The 20,717-nt window shown below is 47.5% G+C and overlaps 1 protein-coding gene across 23 annotated transcripts in view; it reads left to right on the top strand.

Moving 5' to 3' along the window:
• LOC117080870 (F-actin-monooxygenase MICAL2) overlaps positions 1-20,717 on the top strand; it is a 253,136-nt gene that overhangs the window by 86,943 nt on the left and 145,476 nt on the right. For all 23 annotated transcript variants that reach the window (XM_033206238.1, XM_033206236.1, XM_033206235.1 and 20 more), the window contains 5 exons: positions 5,365-5,572; positions 9,499-9,615; positions 11,024-11,125; positions 15,187-15,342; positions 18,075-18,175. In XM_033206238.1, the coding sequence (XP_033062129.1) occupies positions 5,365-5,572; positions 9,499-9,615; positions 11,024-11,125; positions 15,187-15,342; positions 18,075-18,175 (684 nt within the window). The remainder of the gene's footprint in view (positions 1-5,364; positions 5,573-9,498; positions 9,616-11,023; positions 11,126-15,186; positions 15,343-18,074; positions 18,176-20,717) is intronic.

The raw sequence follows: 20,717 nt of genomic DNA, 5'->3' as shown, positions 1-20,717 counted from the left end.
CAGCCTGAACCCCAGCTCCATTCAGGAGGCCGCAGTGTGCTCAATGCAGGGAAGGAGCCAAGTCCTCTCACTTCATCCTGACCTCACCACTGAGGTCGGGCTTCACTGTCAGTCAAGCCGGTAAGAGCACAGACTTTGGACCAATACTACCTGGGTTCAAATCCAGATCTGACAGCTTATTCGTTATGTGACTTTAAAGACATTTCTTACCCTCTTTACTCAAAAAGAGACTTAATAAGGGTGCCTGGAGGAAGTTGCTTAACTTTTCAGTGCCTTAGTTAACTTCACTTTTAAAATGGGGATGATAATAACACCTTCATGGGGCAGTTGCCAGGAGGAAACACACAAAGCAATTAGGACAGTGCCTGGCAAGTAGAATGTGCTGGGCACCATGCAGTTAGGTCTCACAACCGTCCTTTCTAGGTGAGGTGCAGGGTGGGTAAGCGGGCTAGAGAATACCACACCCTGGTCAAGTGCTGGCTTCTACACTCCCCGTCGCTGCAGTGTCTGCACACACAGCTCTCAAGGAACACGAGGATGGGATTCAGAAGCGGAAATGAAGCCTGCAGACTGCTAACCCCTGACTTAGGTCTTGGTCCCCTCAGCATCTCCCTCTGGGGGCTGAATCTCTTATGCATTCCTGACACAGCCCCAGCACACTTGTCCACTTGTGGGCTTGCGAGAGGGGCGGCTGGAAGATGCACCATGTCAAGAAGTGGGTTGTGTTTGCAGGGTCCCCTGGGGAGGAGTAGGAGTCACATGTGAGCTGGGGCTGCCCAGTCCTTGTGTCCTGACTGTGGGTTAGTTGGTCACCATCCCCCCATCCTGACCCTTGATAAAGAGCTGATTTTTCCATGTAGTGTTTGTCTCTCCTCTGTGCTAACGTGGAGGCCTGAACACCGCCGAGCTTATCTATACAATGGATTTCCTGCTGGTGTTGGCTCTGCCCTGCTCCCCACTGGGTAATAATTTATGTCACCTGATCACACAGATATGCTGACATCCATGATGCTGGTGGCCCTGGCAGACCCTGGCTCCCCTAGTTTGGGTGGGAATCTGTAAACGTGAATCCCCAACTGGTGTGAACTGAACATCCCAGTTGTGGATGCAGAGCCAGAACTGGGTAGGTGGAGAGGGTGTGGAGAGTTCATCCATCAGCTATCTATTGAGGCCTCCTAGGTAGCAGGCCTGGTATTGGGCTCTGAACACACAGAAATACAGAGGACGGGGGCAGCCTTAGAGGAACCCCTGTACTGGCTGTGGGTCAGACACAGACAATATGACCCGCAGAGCTTGTTCTGGGGAAGCAGAAAGGATAGAGCTCACAGGCGCACAGGGAAGGAGCGTACAATTTCATTGAGTTTTAATGAAAAGCTTTCCTTCCTTGGACATAAGGCCTGGCTGGGTCTGAGGAAAGAGCTCCTTCGGATCGAGTTACCACAACCCTTTGCATCTGTGGTCTGTTTGGACCACATCTAGTGTCCAGAGTATCTACAGTGGGCATGCTGGGGAAGTCCTCCTCTCTCCCACTCCTCTGCCCGGGCATGTGGCTGCCATGGTATTTGGCCTCTTGTCAGAACACCGAGTTCCCATATTAATCACAACAAGTACGTTCAGAGAAAACCTGGCGTGGCCTCTGCCAACAAGCTGTCTCTCTGGCCTTGATAACATCTGTACCAAATTTTCTCCCTTTATATAATTAGGCCCGTTGGTATTTGCTTTGACTTTAGATTATGGTATGACTGGCATCTCTGAAATTTCAGGCCCGAAATATGTACTGGGGCCCAGGATGGTGGGAAAACTGAGCTTTTGCCAATGGGATTTTAGGTTTAGCCAAGAGAATCAGAAACTGTACACCAGCTACTGTTTGCCCGCAAAATGCACGGCAGCCCCCTGACCGGTGGGAAAGGGATCTCCTGCCTTGTCCAGGGAGCAGTGCTGTGTCGGGCCTGTGGACAGAAGGATGCAAGGGGCTCCCTTCCTTCTTTCCTGCCCCTCTTCACCCCACATCCTTCTACCCCTGCTCCATCTGTGGCCCCAGAGGGACAGAACTCAGCAAACAGGAAAAGATGTGCTAACTGCAAAGAAATGCAGTGAATCCAGACTTAACTCCAAAGCAAACCTCACCAGTGTTGGGGCCTGGAGTCGGGCTTTGAAATGACTGTCATTGTCTGGCTATGTCCAAGCCAAGGAGCTGTGTGTGGAGAGTGAGATAGAGACTAGTGCCAGGCTTGGGAAGTGGGGCTTGGTCCTTTCCCGGTGGCTCTATCCAGAAAGGAAGCACATGGGCTTGCACACCCACTCACTCCCTGAAGTCTTGAGCTGGATCTCAGTGGTGACTTCATTTCCCCTAATTAGGTGTCTACAAACTTTCTGGAAGGTTCCAACCAGTAAGCCACACTGATTGTGGTGTGGGAGCTCCTGATATGCTTGTTTGCATCCTCCCTTTGGGACCCTGCAGGCCCAGCTGAGTGATAACTGGATGATGGAACATTTGCTAGAGGAAGGGGAATGTGTTTTTTTAAGATAAGGTTTGATCTCAAGCAGAAGGACAGTTACCAGATGCCTCTGCAATGTCAAGAACTGAGGAGCGGGTGCAGATGCCCTTGCCTGTTGCCTTGCTACGGGTAGTCAGATCCCCCAGGCAAACTCCTGCCTTAGGAAAGAGTTTCTTCTGATGCTTTCAGCCAGAGTATTGCCATTTTCCTCTGGTTTTAGACAGTATTGGTGCTCCTTGTAAGGTTTTCTATGAATGAAAAGGCTTTTGCCCAATATAGCTATCCTAGGTCATCGTGTGTCTTCCTGGGGAAGGATCCTTGTCTTTTTTAGCATGCAGTGTCCATTGAGGACCGAGTGTGGGACTTGTGCAGAATCCTGTTTTGTCACCTCTGCCCACATGGCCCAAATGCCAACAGGACCAAGGTCATAAAATATGTCTTTGGCACTTAAGACTTTCACCAGCTGGGCGCAGTGGCTCACGCCTGTGATCCCAGCACTTTGGGAGGCCAAGGTGGGTGGATCACCTGAGGTTGGGAGTTTGAGACCAGCCTGACCAACATGGAGAAACCCCATCTCTACTAAAAATACAAAAAAATTAGCCAGGCATGGTGGTCCATGCCTGTAATCCCAGCTACTCGGAGGCTAAGGCAGGAGAAGCACTTGAACCCAGGAGACAGAGGTTGCAGTGAGCCAAAATTATATCATTGCACTCCAGCCTGGGCAACCAGAGTGAAACTGTGTCTTAAAAAAAAAAAAAAAAAAAAAGACTTTCACCATTTGACTCCAGACCAACTCCTCTTTTCTCTCCTTCCCATCTCTTCTCCCAAAGTATCCTTCTCTCCATCCACCTTGAGCTTCTTTCTCTTTCTCTTTGAAAAGGGCAGTAAACCTCTGTTGAAATGTTCTTTTTTCTTTTTTATTCCTGGCAAACCAGAAGCAGTCCAGCACGGTGGGCTTTGGAATCAGACTACCTGGGTTTGAATCCCAGCTGTCCCCCTTTCAATCTGTAAAAGCATGAGCCAATTAAGCAGCTGCTTTGTGCCTTAATTTCCCCATCTGTGAAAGGGGCACCATAATAGTTGCTTAGATTTGTTGTGAGGATTAAGGGCTAAAACACAGAAAGCACTTGAAACCGTTTGATCCATAGTAAGTGTTCAACAAATGTAGGCTAAAGTAATAATTTTAAAGACTCTCCTCTGTGAAAATCCTTTCCGACCTACCAGGCAGGATTAGCTTTTCCCTCTGGGCTCCAGAAAAAAACAGTCACGTGAGGTTCTAGTTATTTATTTTATAAGTTATGTATTTTACCCCTAGCCTGAGAATTCCTAGAAGATAGGGCCTAGGTCTCAGCAATAAGAATGACACCATTTACACTAGTATGTGCCAAGCTCTGTACCATGTTTTTTTCTCATGCACTGTTTTTTATTATGACATAATTCACATTTACCTTCTTATCGTACACAATTCAGTGGTTTTAGTATATTTACAAAGTTATGCAACCATCACCACTATCTAATTCCAGAACCTCCCAAAAATATACCCTGTGTCCATTAGCGGTCATTCCCCAATTCTCCCTCCCCCATTTACTGGCAATCACTAATCCACTTTTGTCTCATAGATTTGCCTATTCTGGACATTTCGTATAAACAAAATGCAATATGTGTTCTTTTGTATCTAGTTTCTTTCACTTAGCACAGTGTTTTTAAGGTTCATTCGTATATTCGAATTTCTTTCCTTTTCATGGCTGAATAATATTCCATTGTATGGATATACAACATTTGGTTTCTTCATCAGTGGTGGCCATTTAGGTTGCTTTTACTTTGGGGCTATCATGAATTACGCTGCCATGAACAGTCACGTACAGGTTTTTGTGTGAACACGTTTTCTTTTCTCTTGGGTATATATATCTAGGAGTGGAATTGCTGGCTCCTATGGTTTAAACCTCTACGTTTAACTTTTGGAGGAATGGCCACGCTGTTTTCATGTATCTGCACCAATTTATTTTCCCACCAGCCATGTATGAGGGTTTCAGTTTTTCCATATCCTCACCACACTTACTGTTCTCTTTTTTATCATAGTTGTCCTAGTGGGTATGAAGTGATTTCTCACTGTGGCTTTAATTTGCATTTCCCTGAAGGCAAATGGGGTTAAGCATCTTTTCATGTACTTAGTGACCATTTGTATATCTTCTCTGAAGAAAGGTCTTTGCCCAGTCTTTAGTGGGGCTATTTGTATTTTTATTATTGAGTTGTGAACATCCTTTATATATTGTGGATATAGGTCCCATATCAGATATATGATTTGCAACTATTTTCTCCCTTCTCTGTGGTTGTCTTTTCACTTTCTTGATGGTGGTCTTGGAAGCACCAAGTTTTAATTTTGAAGTCCCATTTATTTTTTCTTTAGTTGTTTGTGCTTTTCCTGTTATATCTAAGACACTATTACTTAATTCAAGACCACAAAGATGTACCATATGCTTTTTAAAAGTGATCTTATTTACAATAACCTTATGAGCAGAGTAGTAGACCCACACAGATAAGGAAACTAAGTGGTCAAATACTGGAGCTGGGACTTAACCCCAGTTCACTTTGACTCTGAACTTCATGTGCATCTTACTGTGCCTCCTTGCCAAGTCCCTTTACCTCTGCACTCCTCACAGGGCTTGGCGCAGTGGCTGGTGCGTGGTAGGCACACAGGTAAGGTACATTGGGTGGATGAATGACAGACCCTAACAGGTACACAGCTTGCACTTGCTGGTTGGTTCAGGAAGAGTGGGGTTTGTGCCTCAGTTTCCCTGCTGACTGGGGGTTCGTGTCTGTGATGCTAGAGGTTACCAAGACTCTCTCTCCTCTCTCACCTTTGCAGTGTCTCATCGTTGGGGGAGGACCCTGTGGCTTGCGCACTGCCATTGAACTTGCCTACCTGGGAGCCAAAGTGGTCGTGGTGGAGAAGAGGGACACTTTCTCCCGGAACAATGTGCTACACCTCTGGCCTTTCACCATCCACGACCTTCGGGGCCTGGGAGCCAAGAAGTTCTACGGGAAGTTCTGTGCTGGCTCCATCGACCATATCAGTGAGTGGAGTCTATAGTGATATCCCATGAAGGGAGGGGACTGACCCTGGGTGAGACATATCTCTGCATGTGTAGGAGTCCCCAGCTGGTTCCATCTTCGTCCCTGGGGGCACCATATATCAGACTAACAGACGTCTAGTAAAAGGCCTGCTTTGTGCCTTGTTCTGGGCCCTGGGTTATCCCCCAGTGGACTGTAAGCACCATGAGGTCAGGGACTGCAGTATGCCTTAATCACCAGGCTATCTCCAGGACGTGAAAGAATGCTTGACTCATAGCGGATGCTTGATAAACATCTGTTGGATGAATGAGTGAAACAGAGAAACAGAGGCAGAGGTAAATAGCATAGTCTGTACCCTGACGGAGCTCATTGAGATTTTGTTGGTGGTAATGTGCTTTAATAGGGTTAGTTACACTTGCTAAAGGAATTTGGAGGAAGGGGCCACACAAAACCATTAATGGGCCAGATAGTCAAGACCCTCCATACAAAGGAGTTTGGATATTGTGCTGGTGTTGCTGGGGAGCCATGGCAGGTTTCAGAGCAGAGGAAAGAAACAATTGGATCCTTGTTTCCTGATGGATCCCATACCAAAGTTTTAAAAATCCGAGCTTTAAAAAGAGAGAGAGAGAACATCATGGTGGGACTTCAGCCAGAATAGGAAGGAAAATAGAGAATGTGGACTTCAGGTCCTAGGCATCCATGAATGCTCATATAGGGAGAGATGAGTGCTGGGGCCCTTCTGCTCTGATGTTCCTCAAGCCTGGAGCTCTCAGGACTAGGTATGTGCAGACAGGTTTTGGGAAAGGCAGACTCCCTTCTTGCAGCTTTGCAGCGGGGAGGTCTTTAGCTGTTTTCTATGCAGCTGACCCTTGACCAACACTGGTTTGAACTGCAAGGGTCCACTTATACCTCAGTTTTTTTCAACCAAACACCTGCAGGAGGTAAAACCCACCTATATAGAAAGCCGACTTTTTGTATACTTGAATTCCACAGGGCCAGCTGTAGGACTTAAGTATGCATGGATTTTGGTATACTCAGGGGTTCTGGAACCAATCTCCAGCATATACTCAGGGATGATTTTATAGCAATAGTGACCCATGAAAGGGAGGTTAACACTAGGGGGAAAGCTCAAGAGTTTGAACAGATTTGGGTCCAAAATATGTCTCTTCCATTTCTAAGTGACTTGGGGAAAATCCCTTACACTCTTCAAGCCTCAATTTTATCTCCTGTAAAGTGTGATTAATTTCTATCTCCTAGAATTGCTGAGAAGATTAAATGAGGTCAAGTTTGTAATGTGCTTAGCACTGTGCCTAGCACGTAGTAAGTGCTCAGGAAAACGCTTTGCATCCCATGCTGTACAGTGAGCAAGAAGCAGCCATGGTCCCCAGACTTCAGAATTAAAAGCTGCTTTCTCCCAACCAGTATTTCTCTGTAGAGGTGGTTGGGAGGAGGGCCCTGAGAGCCATGTTCTTATGAGGACAAGAATTGATGGGAAAAAGGAATGAGGCTTGGGCGGGAACAACTGGAGAGAATTATCAGTCACGTAGGGTATAATTTATTCAGACACAGGAGAACTTACCAGCTGTGGCCCCAGAATTTATTCCCACTTTGAGATGAGAAAATTCCAGGAGTCTAGTGGAAATTTGGATTTACTCAGAGAGCTGCAGTGTCAGCTTTCAAGATGTGCTCTCCCACCCATGGAAGAATGTATGCCGGTTACCAATTTAGAACCGCTGTATTGAGCACCGCTTTCTCATCAAGTTCTCTTGGGGGACAGAGCCAGGTACCAGGATGCCTTGTGGGGCCCTGGACTGTTTGGGCTGGCTTCCTGGCCAGGAGCCCTTCTCTGCCCTCATTAACGGGGCTTTAATTGAACCCCTAGTCCTTGGAAATACTGCAACATGCCGTAGTGCTGGTGGGACTCTAGAAATAACATGGAGACAGTCAGAATGATCATTGTCAAGGGTAGCTCCAGTACTTGTGAGAAAGGAGGCAAGGAGAATTTTTTGAGCACCTACTGTGTGCTGGAACCAGACTGAGTAGGAACCTCATAACTATAAGGAGAGGCCAGGCCTCCCCTGGTAGGGTGGTTCATGGCAAGAGGTGGATTGGGCTTTTTAAGCTGATTGGCTTTGGATCACCCCAGCCACATCTCTAGCCCCAGCTGCATCATCATACTCAGCACTGCTCAGCAGTTCTCCATGTCTGTGTTAACATCCTCCTCCACTTCCCATTGTGGCCATTCCAAACCTCCAGCACAGTGACCTCATTCCTAGCAGATGGCCTCCCTCCAGTGCTCCTGGTCTAGGCCTGCTTCTCTCCTCTGCTGCCCCAGCACCCATTCCTTCCTCATGTGTCATGCCAAGTCACAGCTGGCACCTCCTTTCCAGTTCCAGTCCCTCTGGCTTCCTTCCTTCCTTTCCACCTGCCCCATCACTGAGTCTTCTTGCTCCTCCCCTCATGCCAGACCTCCAGCCCTATTGTTGCCCCACCACCTTTCCTTGCCATAAGGTATTTATTCTAGAAAGAAGGGCATAGACTTGGTCTATACTTTCCATTCAAACCTCCTAACCTTGCAGTCTGCTGTGTTCCCCACCACTGTGCTAAAGAGATTTTCACCAGGGTCTCCAAAAGCTCCCAAACCCCCAAGTTCACTGGCCTCTTGTCACCTTCACAGTCCTTCATCTCTCTATGGGATATGATATTCTTAGTCCCTCCTCTCTTGGCTTTCAGGACCCCAACTAAAGCCCTGTTCTACCACCACCACCCTCCCCCAACCACCGTGTCTTGCCCCATTCTGTTTACCGATGTTCCCTCCATTAGAAGGCGTGTTCTGTATCTCCTGTGCCTAGCATGGCACCTGGCACAGTATAGATGCTCAATAAATGCTAAATGAGTCAAGCCCACCAAATACAGAAGGGCCCACAGAAAGTTTTAAACTTCTGGTTGGGTGTGGTGGCTCACGCCTGTAATCCCAACAATTTGGGAAGCCGAGGCAGGCAGATCACAAGGTCAGGAGATCGAGACCATCCTGGCTAACACGGTGAAACCCTGTCTCTACTAAAAATACAAAAAATTAGCTGGGCATGGTGGCGAGCGCCTGTGGTCCCAGCTACTCAGGAGGCTGAGGCAGGAGAATGGCGTGAACCTGGGAGGCGGAGCTTGCAGTGAGCCGAGACTGCACCACTGCACTCCAGCCTGGGCAACAGAGCGAGACTCCGTCTCAAAAAACAAAAAAAAAAAAAAAAGAAAGTTTAAAACGTCTCACTCTGCAGAAAAGTATTTGGAGGCACACCCATTTGTGCTGAATGGCAGGAGACAAAACAGAGAAATTAGATTCCACTCACTGTGGGAGTTTTGAAATGTGGGTAAGAGATGGGGAACCATAACCCAGCTTTGTGGGGAGAATTTCCTACCCACTCCTCACCACTGGATGTCTAAGAGCTGAGGCATAGGCCCCATATAATGAGTCACTGGTCAAGTACTTCACTGAGATCCTTTACTCTGTCTTTGCCTACTCCTCTTTCCATCTTCACTTCATCAAACCTAGAGCCCAGCTGGGGAAGAAGGCTGGAAAGACAGAGTCTCTCTTGTTACAGCATCGTCTAGCAGCTAGAACAGGGTCTAGAAATTGGACCGACATGGGTTCACATTCTAGCTTTGCTCTGTGTCTCCTTGAGCAAGTCACTTAACCTTGTTAAGCCTCAGTTTCTCATCTACAGAACGAGAATAACGATTCCAAAGGGCCGCTGTAAGAGTCAGACGAGAAAACATAGAGCTCTTGGTGCATAATCCGGCTCAGTAATGATCATTGTTGGTGTATTGCTGTGCTCAAAGGTCACTGAGCAGCAGTGATTACATAGCATTCTGCGTATAGGTGGTGTTCAGGCATTGCTGTGACAGTTCCTGTCTCCTTCCTGCCTGACAGGTATTCGCCAGCTACAGCTCATCCTGTTCAAGGTGGCCCTGATGCTAGGAGTTGAAATCCATGTGAACGTGGAGTTCGTGAAGGTTCTAGAGCCTCCTGAAGATCAAGAAAATCAAAGTACAGTATAATGTTCTGCGTAGAAAAAAGTTCTTTTCTGCCTAGAAAGCAGATACTACAAAATAGAAATCCCATTTGCTGCTTCCAGAGGGTGTTTCTGTAAGAGTTATTCTTATTGAGAGCTGGTTGGCATAACGCCACTGAAGAGTATTTTACTGTTTTTTGTTTGTTTGTTTGTTTTCTGTTTTTGTATTTTTTTTTACCATTGCTATGACTTTAGGTTTGCTCTTTGGTTCCAAGGGGATTTATGATTAAGCCATTAAACCTATAATTTGGTTACCCTGTCCCAAGGGGATGCTACTTTGGCAAAGGAAATCTAATCAATAAGTAGGACAGAAGACATAGATTTGGTTGTTTGGTAAGGTTCATTCACGTGTTCTTCAAGCTGTGTGTGTGTTTCACACATAGATATGTGGCTGTACTTGTTATACCCATGGCAGATTTTAAAATCCAGTGAAGTGAAGCTTCTAGAGCAACTGTGAAATAAGGTTCAAGATGTTATTTTATATATAATACTCTTAACCATATTGAGGTATCGTTTATAAACTATGATATTCACCCATATAGGCATATCTTAATGTTTCTCTTTTTTCCTTTTAGCATATTTGTTTAAATTCTTATCCCTTACACACACCATTGTCAGAGAGTTTATTCCGGATGCCTCTGCATCTTACTTCTTATTAAAATCATCTACTGCCTGGGAAGGGCTTTGAGTTTGGGACCAGCTTAGTGTCAGAGACCTTGTAGTTCCCTGCTTAGGGTACATTTCTGTTTTATCCTGTTCTCTGCCCGGATTATTTGAAAATTTAGGGGAGGCTTTAGTTATCTTTTGGAGCAGGACAGCATTCACTATTTGGCATTCAGAGACTGTAATCTTAACCTTTTCCAGACCTCTAGTGAACATTAAATCTTAATTATCCAGGCTTCACCTGAACTTTTTAAAAAATAAAAGACAGTGTACTGTACAACAGAACATTCTGAGCATGCAATAGAAATTAAAACTGGTTTCCTTACACCCTACACATCCTTTTGGGTCTGTTTAGCAATGAGAGTCACTGAAGAATGTGGGAGAATGTGAAGAGAAGATGGTGGACTCTGCTGAGAAAATTAAGATGCAAATGAGAGTAGTTTATGGAGCATTGAGGATAGACTCCTAGTGGAGGCCAGCAAAACCAGGCATGGAGTTGGTGTTGCTGGTTTACTTCATCCTGGATTGAACTGACACTCAGGTCAGAGGACACCAGATTAGAGAGTGAATCTGGACTGCTCTAGCCTTTCCCCTGGAGGCTCTCTCTGGGATGCATAGACCTGGCTGCACTGTCCATTTCTCACAGCCACCACACGGGGGATATAATTACTGTCTTCTCACCTCTGTCTGCCAACTCATGTCATTTCTCTGTCCTGGTAGAAATTGGCTGGCGGGCAGAATTTCTCCCTGCAGACCATTCTCTGTCGGAGTTTGAGTTTGACGTCATCATTGGTGCCGATGGCCGCAGGAACACCCTGGAAGGTGAAGACTCTTCTTGTGGGAATGGGGAATGGGAATGGGAGAGGGTACATTGGGGAAGAGTTGGAGAAAGTGGGCAAGATGCAGATGCCAGAGCTGGATGGAGGTCTTGATAGGAGGGCAGACTGTCCTGTCCCTCTCGAGGTAGAAAAGCCCATCCACCTGTGGGGTGGGCAGTTCAGGGGACAGCCATCTCATTCCGTCTGAACCTCGGTTTTCTCACCTGTAAGATGTGGATCACAGAACCCTTTCAAAGTGTTGTTATGCGGGCTGGGAAAGGAGTAGTGTGTGAAAATGCTTCATAAAGATAAAGTGCCGTGGGGGAGAAAATGAACATCCCTTATTGAGCACCTCCTGGAGGGTGAGCCGTGGTGCCAAGCACTTTCATACTTACTTCAGCTAAGATAAGCATTTTTATAATACTCTTAATGGTATTTGCCTACTTTCAAATGTAATATTTATACTTGAAGGAGGAACTCACTTCTTTTTGTAACTTTTAAGTACACCCACTGCTGGGCAGGCAGGTATGTCTTGCCAAACTGTCAAGGTACAAAGGCCACACTTCTCTGAGTTCTAAAGCTGAAGCATAGTATCTTTCTTGGGGTAAGATCCAGTCAGGTATGAGAGAAACCCCATTGCCAGGAAATGCTTCCACCCCCTCCACCCTAACGCCAAGACTGATCCACCCACAGGCTGTACTCATTGATACTAACCATGCTAAATTGAGACCACGGGTTGTAAACAATGTGGCCCCAGATGGCATCTCTTAGATTAGGGCAGTTCTGTTTTTGAGCCTGCCACCTCAAGAGCCACAGGCTGCAGACGCCTGACTGAGAGGACACATCACTCTGAGGATGGGACATGCTCCCTGGAACAGGGCTGATCTTAGAAAACTCAGGATTTATGGGCCGCCTGGCCCAGGACCTTCCCATCTGCCACATATCCGGGGCTGTTTACCATCCCCCTTTCACCTTCCATATCCACCTCCCCAACCATTGGTCATCAATACCTGACAGAGAAAGTTGGCAAGCTGCCAACTTGGATGTAGTACTGTTGGAATTTGCACATTTGATGACAGTGTAAGTTAGAATATTTGAGAATCCAGGACCCATTGTCAGGTTGAGTATAGTTGGGCATTTCATGAACATGGAAAGAAGGGTGGAAAGTGATGGAGCCATTTGAGCCACTCAGGGCCAAATAGGCAAACTAGAGCAGGGCTTCTCAGTATTAATGCTGCAGACATTTGGGACCACACCATTCTTCGTCACAGAGACTGCCCTGTGCGTTGCAGGGTGTTTAGCAGCATCCCTGGCCTCTGGTCCCCCAGACACTGGTAGCACCCCCAGGTGCGACAACCAAATATGTCTCCACACATCGTCAAGTGGCTTCTGGGAACAAAATCACCCCCAGCTAAGAAATGCTAGATGAGAATAATGGCCATTTCTGACCCTTTTGACAAAGGTCTAATGAAGGACAACTTAAAGGAGGGCTATTGAATAGAAACCCAAGGTTGTTGGCCAGGCGCAGTGGCTCACGCCTGTAATCCCAGCACTTTGGGAGGCTGAGGTGGGTGGATCATGAGGTCAGGAGATCAAGACCATCCTGGCTAACACGGTGAAACCCTGTCTCTACTAAAATACAAAAAATTAGCCAGGCACGGTGGCTCACGCCTATAATCACAGCACTTTGGGAGGCTGAGGCGGGTGGATCACAAGGTCAGGAGATCCAGACCATCCTGGCTAACACGGTGAAACCCTGTCTCTACTAAAATACAAAAAATTAGCCGGGCACGGTGGCTCACGCCTATAATCACAGCACTTTGGGAGGCTGAGGTGGGTGGATCACAAGGTCAGGAGATCAAGACCATCCTGGCTAACACAGTGAAACCCTGTCTCTACTAGAAATACAAAAAATTAGTCAGGTGTGGTGGCACACACCTGTAGTCCCAGCTACTCAAGAGGCTGAGGCAGGAGAATCGCTTGAACCCTGGAGGCAGAGGTTGCAGTGAGCCAAGATCACACCACTGCACTCCAGCCTGGGCAACAGAGCAAGACCCCATCTCAAAAAAAAAAACAGAAAGAAAGAAAGAGAGAGAGAGAGAGAGAGAAAGAAGGAAGGAAGGAAGGAAGGAAGGAAGGAAGGGAAGGGGAAGGGGAAGGGAAGGGAAGGGAAGGGAAGGGAAGGAAGGAAGGAAGGAAGAAAGGAAGGAAGAAGGAAGGAAAGAAAGAAAGAAAGAGAAACTCAAGGTTGTCACTAAAAGGGATTTTTGACAGATAGTTGAGAATCAACGTGAGGCTGGAGTACATGGTGAGCAGGTGTGCAGGGCATTCCCACAGGTGGCTAAGGAAAGGTTGTATCTGGAGGTCTGCACCTGTGTGACAGGCACCTGGCGTTATACCAAGTACACAGCATGCCTGGGGCAGGGGCACTCAGGAAAGGTCAGATGACAGCAAGATGGGGGACTAGGAGGGAGACACAGTGTTGAAAAGTGACCATCTGTTATGTCGAACCCCTATTAACCTCAATAGGGAAAGTACCAAGTTCAAGACACCAAAGAAGAGACCAAGAGCCAGCAAAATAGACATGGGGTTTTATTAGGGATTCACAAGGGAGAGAGTCCAGTGGCGGTGGGCTGGACAGGTGACCCAGCTTCCCTACAGAAATGGTCCAATGGCGGTGGGCTGGACAGCACAACCTCACAGCCCAGTGGTGGCAGCCTGGGCAGGAAAACCACAACTGCTTGTAAACAGCGGGCAGTTTATACAGCATTTTCACTTAACACCCTCCTCTTAACCTCCACCTGGCAACCTTCATCCAACCCAGAACTCAGGGCCTGGATCCCCCTGTATGGTCCGTGTTCCACAGGATGGGCCAGGAGCTCAAATGTCCCTCATAGAGAAGGAACAAGTTTTGGGGTTGGCCACTCCTGGATTCCCCAGCTCAGAACACACATTCAGGTGCATCAGCCATATAGGGTCATTCTAAAGGTATGCTTCAGTTATTGCTGTCCGGTGCATTTACCCTGCACCAGCTGCTATGATCCTCCATAGCACTGCCATTCAAGAGCAATTTTAATGTAAATCATTGAAAACAAGAATTAGAGCACTAAGGCTGGGCAACATGATGAAACCCTGTTTCCACAAACAGTTAAAAAAAAAAAATAAGCCAGTCATGGTGACACATGCCTATTGTCCCAGCTACTTGCCAGCTGAGGTGAGAGGATTGCTTGACCCCGGGAGGTCGAGGCTGCAGTGAGCCATGATTGGCACCACTGCTCTCCAACCTGGGCAACAGAGTGAGACCCTGTCTGAAAAGCAAAGCAAAACAAAACAAAAAACGAATGAGAGCTAGAATGCCATCTATTCATTTATATATGCATTGCAGATGTACTAAGTGCCAGTTACTGGGAACTGGTGCACTATTTTCCTCTTTTCAAAGACACCAGTCATACTGGAGTAAGCTGGGTCCCACTCTACTCCAGTATGACCTCATCTTAGCTAATTACACCTGTAATGATGCTATTTCCAATAGAGTCACATACTGAGGTACTGGGGTAGGACTTCAACACATGAATTTGTGTGTGTGTGTTGGAGAGGGACATAATACAGCCCCAAAAAATGGAGATACAAAGAAACTTTGTTAAAATCCCTGTCCTGGATTCAACGTAATCTACTTTTCAAGGGGGTCAGGGGTGGTGGCACCATGAGAAATGCTAACAGAGTAGTTTTTATTCTATAAATTCAAAGTGTGTGTGGGTCTCTCATGAGTGTATGTAGCAACAATGCCTGACACATCCTTAAAAGGGTTGGGAAGGATCCCTTTGGCCTTCTGTTTGTTGAAGCCTAACCAGGTCCTATAGGTTTTAGAAAAGGACAAAATCTCACGGACTTTTGAAGGCCTTGGGAGCAAACCTCAGCATTTCCGCCCGCTCCTGTCCTCTAGAGATCCAGAATCCTGGTTTTTCCGGCCTGGGAGGCATCTGGGAGCAGCTCTCCCAATAATCATGTTCAGTTTTCACACCAAATCCAGAAGATAGACCCACTTTTTCCTTTCTCCTCATGCAGGGTTCAGAAGAAAAGAATTCCGTGGGAAGCTGGCAATTGCCATCACCGCCAACTTCATAAACAGAAACAGCACAGCAGAGGCCAAGGTGGAAGAGATTAGCGGCGTGGCTTTCATCTTCAATCAGAAATTTTTTCAGGACCTTAAAGAAGAAACAGGTGGGACCTTCACCTTTCTCCCAACCAGGCCAAGGTCTAACGTTTGCAGTTTCTAAGGTGTGCAGAGGCGTATGCTGGCTTTCTGGGCTCTTGGGCCTGGAGGGACTCACTCTGATACAGTGGAAGCAACGATTTTCCCTAGGACAGTGAATACAGACAGGATTCCTTCCGGGACAAGAGAGATTCTTGAGGGAATGTTCTAGATGTTGTACATGAAAGGAGATAGTGGACATTTGCTGAGTGCTCATTTCGTGTCAATTCTCAGTATTGTGGGGTACAAAGTGGAAGTTGACACGATCCCTCCCACAGTGGCTCCCTGTCCAGTAAGGGATATCTGTATAAACCATCCTAAGGCAGGTGGCCAGCACTGCGCCTGAGGTCAGCAGGATATTTAGGGAATGCTGAGGAGGGAGCCAGTCACCTATGGATGGTTCCTGAAGGTTCCCAGGTGCTTTTGTGCAATGCAGCAGCTGCCCTTCCCCAAGAGGAACATCCAGGTATGCCCAGGAACATAACCTGTACTGGCACCAGTTGTCATCCGGCCATGGGCCTAAAGGATAGGAGGTATTGATTCATTCACTCAACTAATACTTATTGAATGCCTACTATGTGCCAGATGCTGTTCTAGGGCTTGAGAACGAGCAGTGAGCAAAACACAATCCTTCCCTCCTGGGCTTATGTTCTACGAGAATAGACAGTCAAAACACAAATAAAGCAGTGACTCATCAGGTGGTAATAGGGACAGCAGAGAAAAACAGGGTGAGGGGAAAGGGGGATGAGTCGCCTGTCTCCAATTAAGTAAATTCCAGATGTTTTTCCTTTCTTCTTAAGCTGATTAAAAACATTTATTTCGGCCGGGCACGGTGGCTCATGCCTGTAATCCCAGCGCTTTGGGAGGCCAAGCCAGGCGGATCATGAGGCCAGGAGATCAGGACCATCCTGGCTAACATGGTGAAACCTCATCTCTACTACAAATATAAAAAATTAGCGGGGCGTGGTGGCACATGCGTGTAGTCCCAGCATACCCAGGAGGCTGAGGCAGGAAAATCACTTGAATCCGGGAGGCGGAGGTTGCAGTGAGCCGAAATCGCACCACTGCACTCCACCCTGGTTGACAGAGTGAGACTGTCTCAAAAACAAAAAACAAAAAAACCCCACATATTTCTCCTTGAAAAGCAACGGAACAACAATGTTAAATAAAATCTTTATACAGAAAATAAATCATCCGCAATCTGACCACCTCGCATGGGAATAGTCTTCAGACTCACCTACTCCTTTTCTGTAATTTTCCACTGGCGTGCTTGCTTGTTACATGACTGCAGCTCAAATCACGGTGTCCACACTATTCAGCTTTTCTCATTCAGCGTCACATTCCAAACATCATCCTCCTGGTGGTCACTTTTAGGGGCTGTGGAATATCTCATCAAATTGATGTACTGTCACTGCCTAAGCATTGAAACCAAGGATTAGCAAACTATGGCTGGCCACATGGTTCTATACTGCTTTCGAGCTAAGAATGGTTATATATATAGGCTGAAGAAAACAATCAAAAAAATACTTTATGATACATAAAGATTATTTAAAATTCAAATTTCAGCATCCACAAATAAAAGCTGATTGTCACCCAGCCACACATTTCTTTACATGACTGTTGATGGCTGCTTCCACCATGAGAGGTCATGAAAGAGACCATAGGGCCCACAGGCCAGAAATATTTCCTAGCTGGTCTGTCACACACACACACACACAAACTTGCTGACCTCTGATTTAGGCCTTCCAGTTATTTACTGTTACAGATAACACTGCTTCTGTTAAATTATTTAAGATCGTTTTCTAGGAATGGCATTAGTTGTTGAGCGGGATTGTACCTCTCACTGGCCACGAGGGTATGTGCCACGGCATGACCCTCTGAGTTTCACCTCCATTGCATTATTTCATTAAAAACTTGAATATTTCCTGGCCGGGCGCGGTGGCTCAAGCCTGTAATCCCAGCACTTTGGGAGGCTGAGACGGGCGGATCACGAGGTCAGGAGTTCCAGACCATCCTGGCTAACACGGTGAAACCCCGTCTCTACTAAAAAATACAAAAAAAAAAGCTAGCCGGGCGAGGTGGCTGGTGCCTGTAGTCCCAGCTACTCGGGAGGCTGAGGCAGGAGAATGGCGTAAACCCGGGAGGCGGAGCTTGCAGTGAGCTGAGATCCGGCCACTGCACTCCAGCCTGGGCGACAGAGTGAGACTCCATCTCAAAAAAACAAACAAACAAACAAACAAAAAAAAACTTGAATATTTCCTGCCAGCATATGGTGTCTTTTTGAATGATTTGAGAATCCTCCAACCCTCCCTTCCCCTAAAACCCAAGAAAGTAAATATTTAAGCCACTCAATATAAATGAGAGCAGGACATTGAGTGTGTTTTTCCACGTTTCAGTGAACTTCCTTTAAACTTTGCTGTGGTTGCCACCTTCGGCCATTGTTTCACAACAGTGCCCTCAGACAGTGACAATTGTGACCTTCCTGATTCTCCTGGGGGCCCTCTGCATTGATGCCTGTTTCCTCTTGGGTAGATTCTAACACTCTGTTTTATCTTTGCCAGCCTTGTATGCCTTAAAAACTGGGCTAACATGAATATTCTGCAGATAAATAACGAGACCAATAATGAGGCAAAGTACAGTTCCTGGCACACAGTTGGTGCCGAGGAAGTAACGCTGAGCTTGTGAATGCTTCTCTTTTCAGGCATAGATCTTGAGAACATTGTTTACTACAAGGACTGCACCCACTATTTTGTCATGACAGCCAAGAAGCAGAGCCTGCTCGACAAAGGTGTCATCATTAACGTACGTACCTCTTGGCTGCAATTTCCCGACTTTGTGACCTAGGCTGGTGACTTCGGCAGGTGTGAAAGTAGATGTGGTCCTGCCAGAAACTGAGCGAGGGGAGGAGTGGGGAAGGTGCCACCTGCTCACACCCTTCTTTCTCTTGGTGTTACATGAGTGGTGGATAAAGCAGCCCACGCCAATATGCACAGAGAATTTTCTGCACATGGGCGTGTGCTGTTGTGAGACCTTTACCAGGTGTTAATGTAGATTGACTGAGTCTTTTCCTTCCCAAGTCTCATTCAGCCTTGCCTCTTCTCTGGGAGGTCACATGTCATTTGGAGGCAGATGGGGGCTCCTTGTCGTCATGAGACATAGGCATCCTTTGACTTGTGAATTTCACGCTGTGGACCCTTGTCACCGTGTGGGGAAATTTCATTATTCATGCAGTCAAAGAAGACTCAATCTGCATCTTGACACTGCCACGTACTGACTCCAGACTGTGGGCAAACTATTTATCCTTCCTGAACCTCAGTGTTATCTACAAAATAGGAATGATAGTTTCTGCCTGAAAGGGTTCTTGGAAGGAGCAAATAGGAGATATATACAGAGAACCTGGCACAGTGCTTGGCAGAGGGTGGGTTTGTAGATTGCCTCTGTAACTTCTCAGCCTTGTTTGCACACTGGCTTTTTTGTCCTGCTGGCTTCCTGGCCTCTGCCTCGTGGCTTTGTGACTTCATGCTTAAACACAGAGCAGGGTTGGAAGGAAGAAACATGAAGTAGTGGCCCCTGACTGGAAGCTTCTTCAGTCAGGTGTTCAACCTTCCAGAGTCCCTGTTGTTGCTGCCACTGTCACTACTGCTGCTGCCACCTCAAGATAAGGATCATGCAGCCCAAGGTCAGCCTGCTGTCTGGGTGTCTGCCTGGAGCCCAGGCAGCATGGTGGCCATTCATCGCTGCTTGTCAGAGAAGAATGCACCCATCTTCTCTCCTGCGTGTGCGGGCAGCCGGCTGGGTGGTATTAGTAACCCAGCCGCCCCGTAGGCCTTCTCCACTTCAGCTCAGGTCTTTGCTGAGAGCCTGAGTTGTGGACGGAGGCTGTGAATGTGGGCTTGGTGAAGTGGGCTGAGCACGCCAGCAGATGGGTGGGCGATGGGCTTCCGCAGTGTTCCACTGCTGGCTGTCAGTCTGGGAGTGGCGGCGTCCCCTTCTTCCCTCTGCCTCACAGAAGCTGCCTCCTGAAGTTGCCGCCTTCGTCTGAAACTGGGGGGTGCAGCTGTGTAGGGGTAGTGGGCACCTTTGCAGAGGAGGGGCTAGACAGGCAGGCAAAGCTTGATGGGTTTTGTGTTTTGCAGAGCACCCTGGCCTCCTGGGATGCTAAAGGTCACCCTCAGGTCATGCCAGGGTGTTTGCCCAGGCAGCAACCTGTTGCTTATGGCAACTTGCTTCCCTGGCAGTTGTCAAAGCCCCTCCAGGCCCATGCTTGTCTTCATCAAGGCCTTTCTTTCTCCTTCAGAGGCCCCTGAGAGCAGCTCCTGAGGCTGGTGCTGAGGAGCCTAAGGTACAAGATGGGAAAGAAATTGGAGGCCACAGGCTGGACACCTGACTGGAACAAGAGCTATAGCCTGAGCCTCCAGGTGTCCAGCCGAGTTCCCGACCCATCTTCCCTGGGCCGTTTAAATTTATATTCTTCTCTTGCTCCCTGGAGGCATGGCAAGTTTTCTGTTTTCTTCTCCCTACATGGATCTGCATCTTCCTATAGCCACACAGAAGGTGCTGAGTACATGTTTGTTGAATGAATGACTGACCTCTGGACAAGAGGTTTTCCTGCTTCCCCACTGATTCCAGCTGATCTCTGGGCTTCTTTCCATGGCTACCGACGGAAGAGCAAAGTTTCTCTTCAAGCAGCCGTGCCTCTGGGCTCTCAGCTGTGTCCATCTTTCTCTTCCCCACAAGGAGGATGTCCCATCCCACAACCTCCCTGGGCCCCTGCCTCTGCTGGCTCATACATGTGTGGGCTGGGATTCTGTCCTCCTGTCCTTTCCCTCATCTGCTCCCTATGGTATTGCTCTTTCTTCCATCCCCCCACTCATCTGGGACCCTCCAGCCGCTAAGAGACCCCACAGCAGCCCTAGGCCACTAGGCTTCCAGCCAGCTCTAGCCCAGTGTCTTCCCTTTGCTGGGTCCCCACTCTCCTGCATGAGGCGTCCATGCCAGGCACTGTCTTCATTGTGTAATGTCACCCACTCCATCTTAGGGATGCTTGGGGCATGTTTTGAGGAGGGGTGTTTGAGACGTCTCCCTTCTGTCTTCCCCCATCTCATCTCCATGTCTACGGAGAGAGAAGTGATCATGTGGCCGCAGAAACAGGGATCAGAAAAGAAATCAAATAACAGGAATTCCATCCTGGACACTGGGGCCTGACGAGGAACTCTTGGACCAGTGCTGGCTGCAATTTGGGGGGTTTGGTTTGGATGGGTAAATATGAGTTTCCAGAACAGGCTATTTGAAATCATGACTACTCAGAAAATTGAGGCAGTGGTCAGTCTGGCTGTAGACGCGG

Source organism: Trachypithecus francoisi, unplaced genomic scaffold (assembly GCF_009764315.1).
Source record: "Trachypithecus francoisi isolate TF-2019V2 unplaced genomic scaffold, Tfra_2.0 Lachesis_group8, whole genome shotgun sequence".
In the NCBI taxonomy this organism is placed as follows: Eukaryota; Metazoa; Chordata; class Mammalia; order Primates; family Cercopithecidae; genus Trachypithecus; species Trachypithecus francoisi.
Note: the sequence above shows the minus strand (reverse complement) of the source record. Positions and strands in the feature narration are given on the sequence as shown.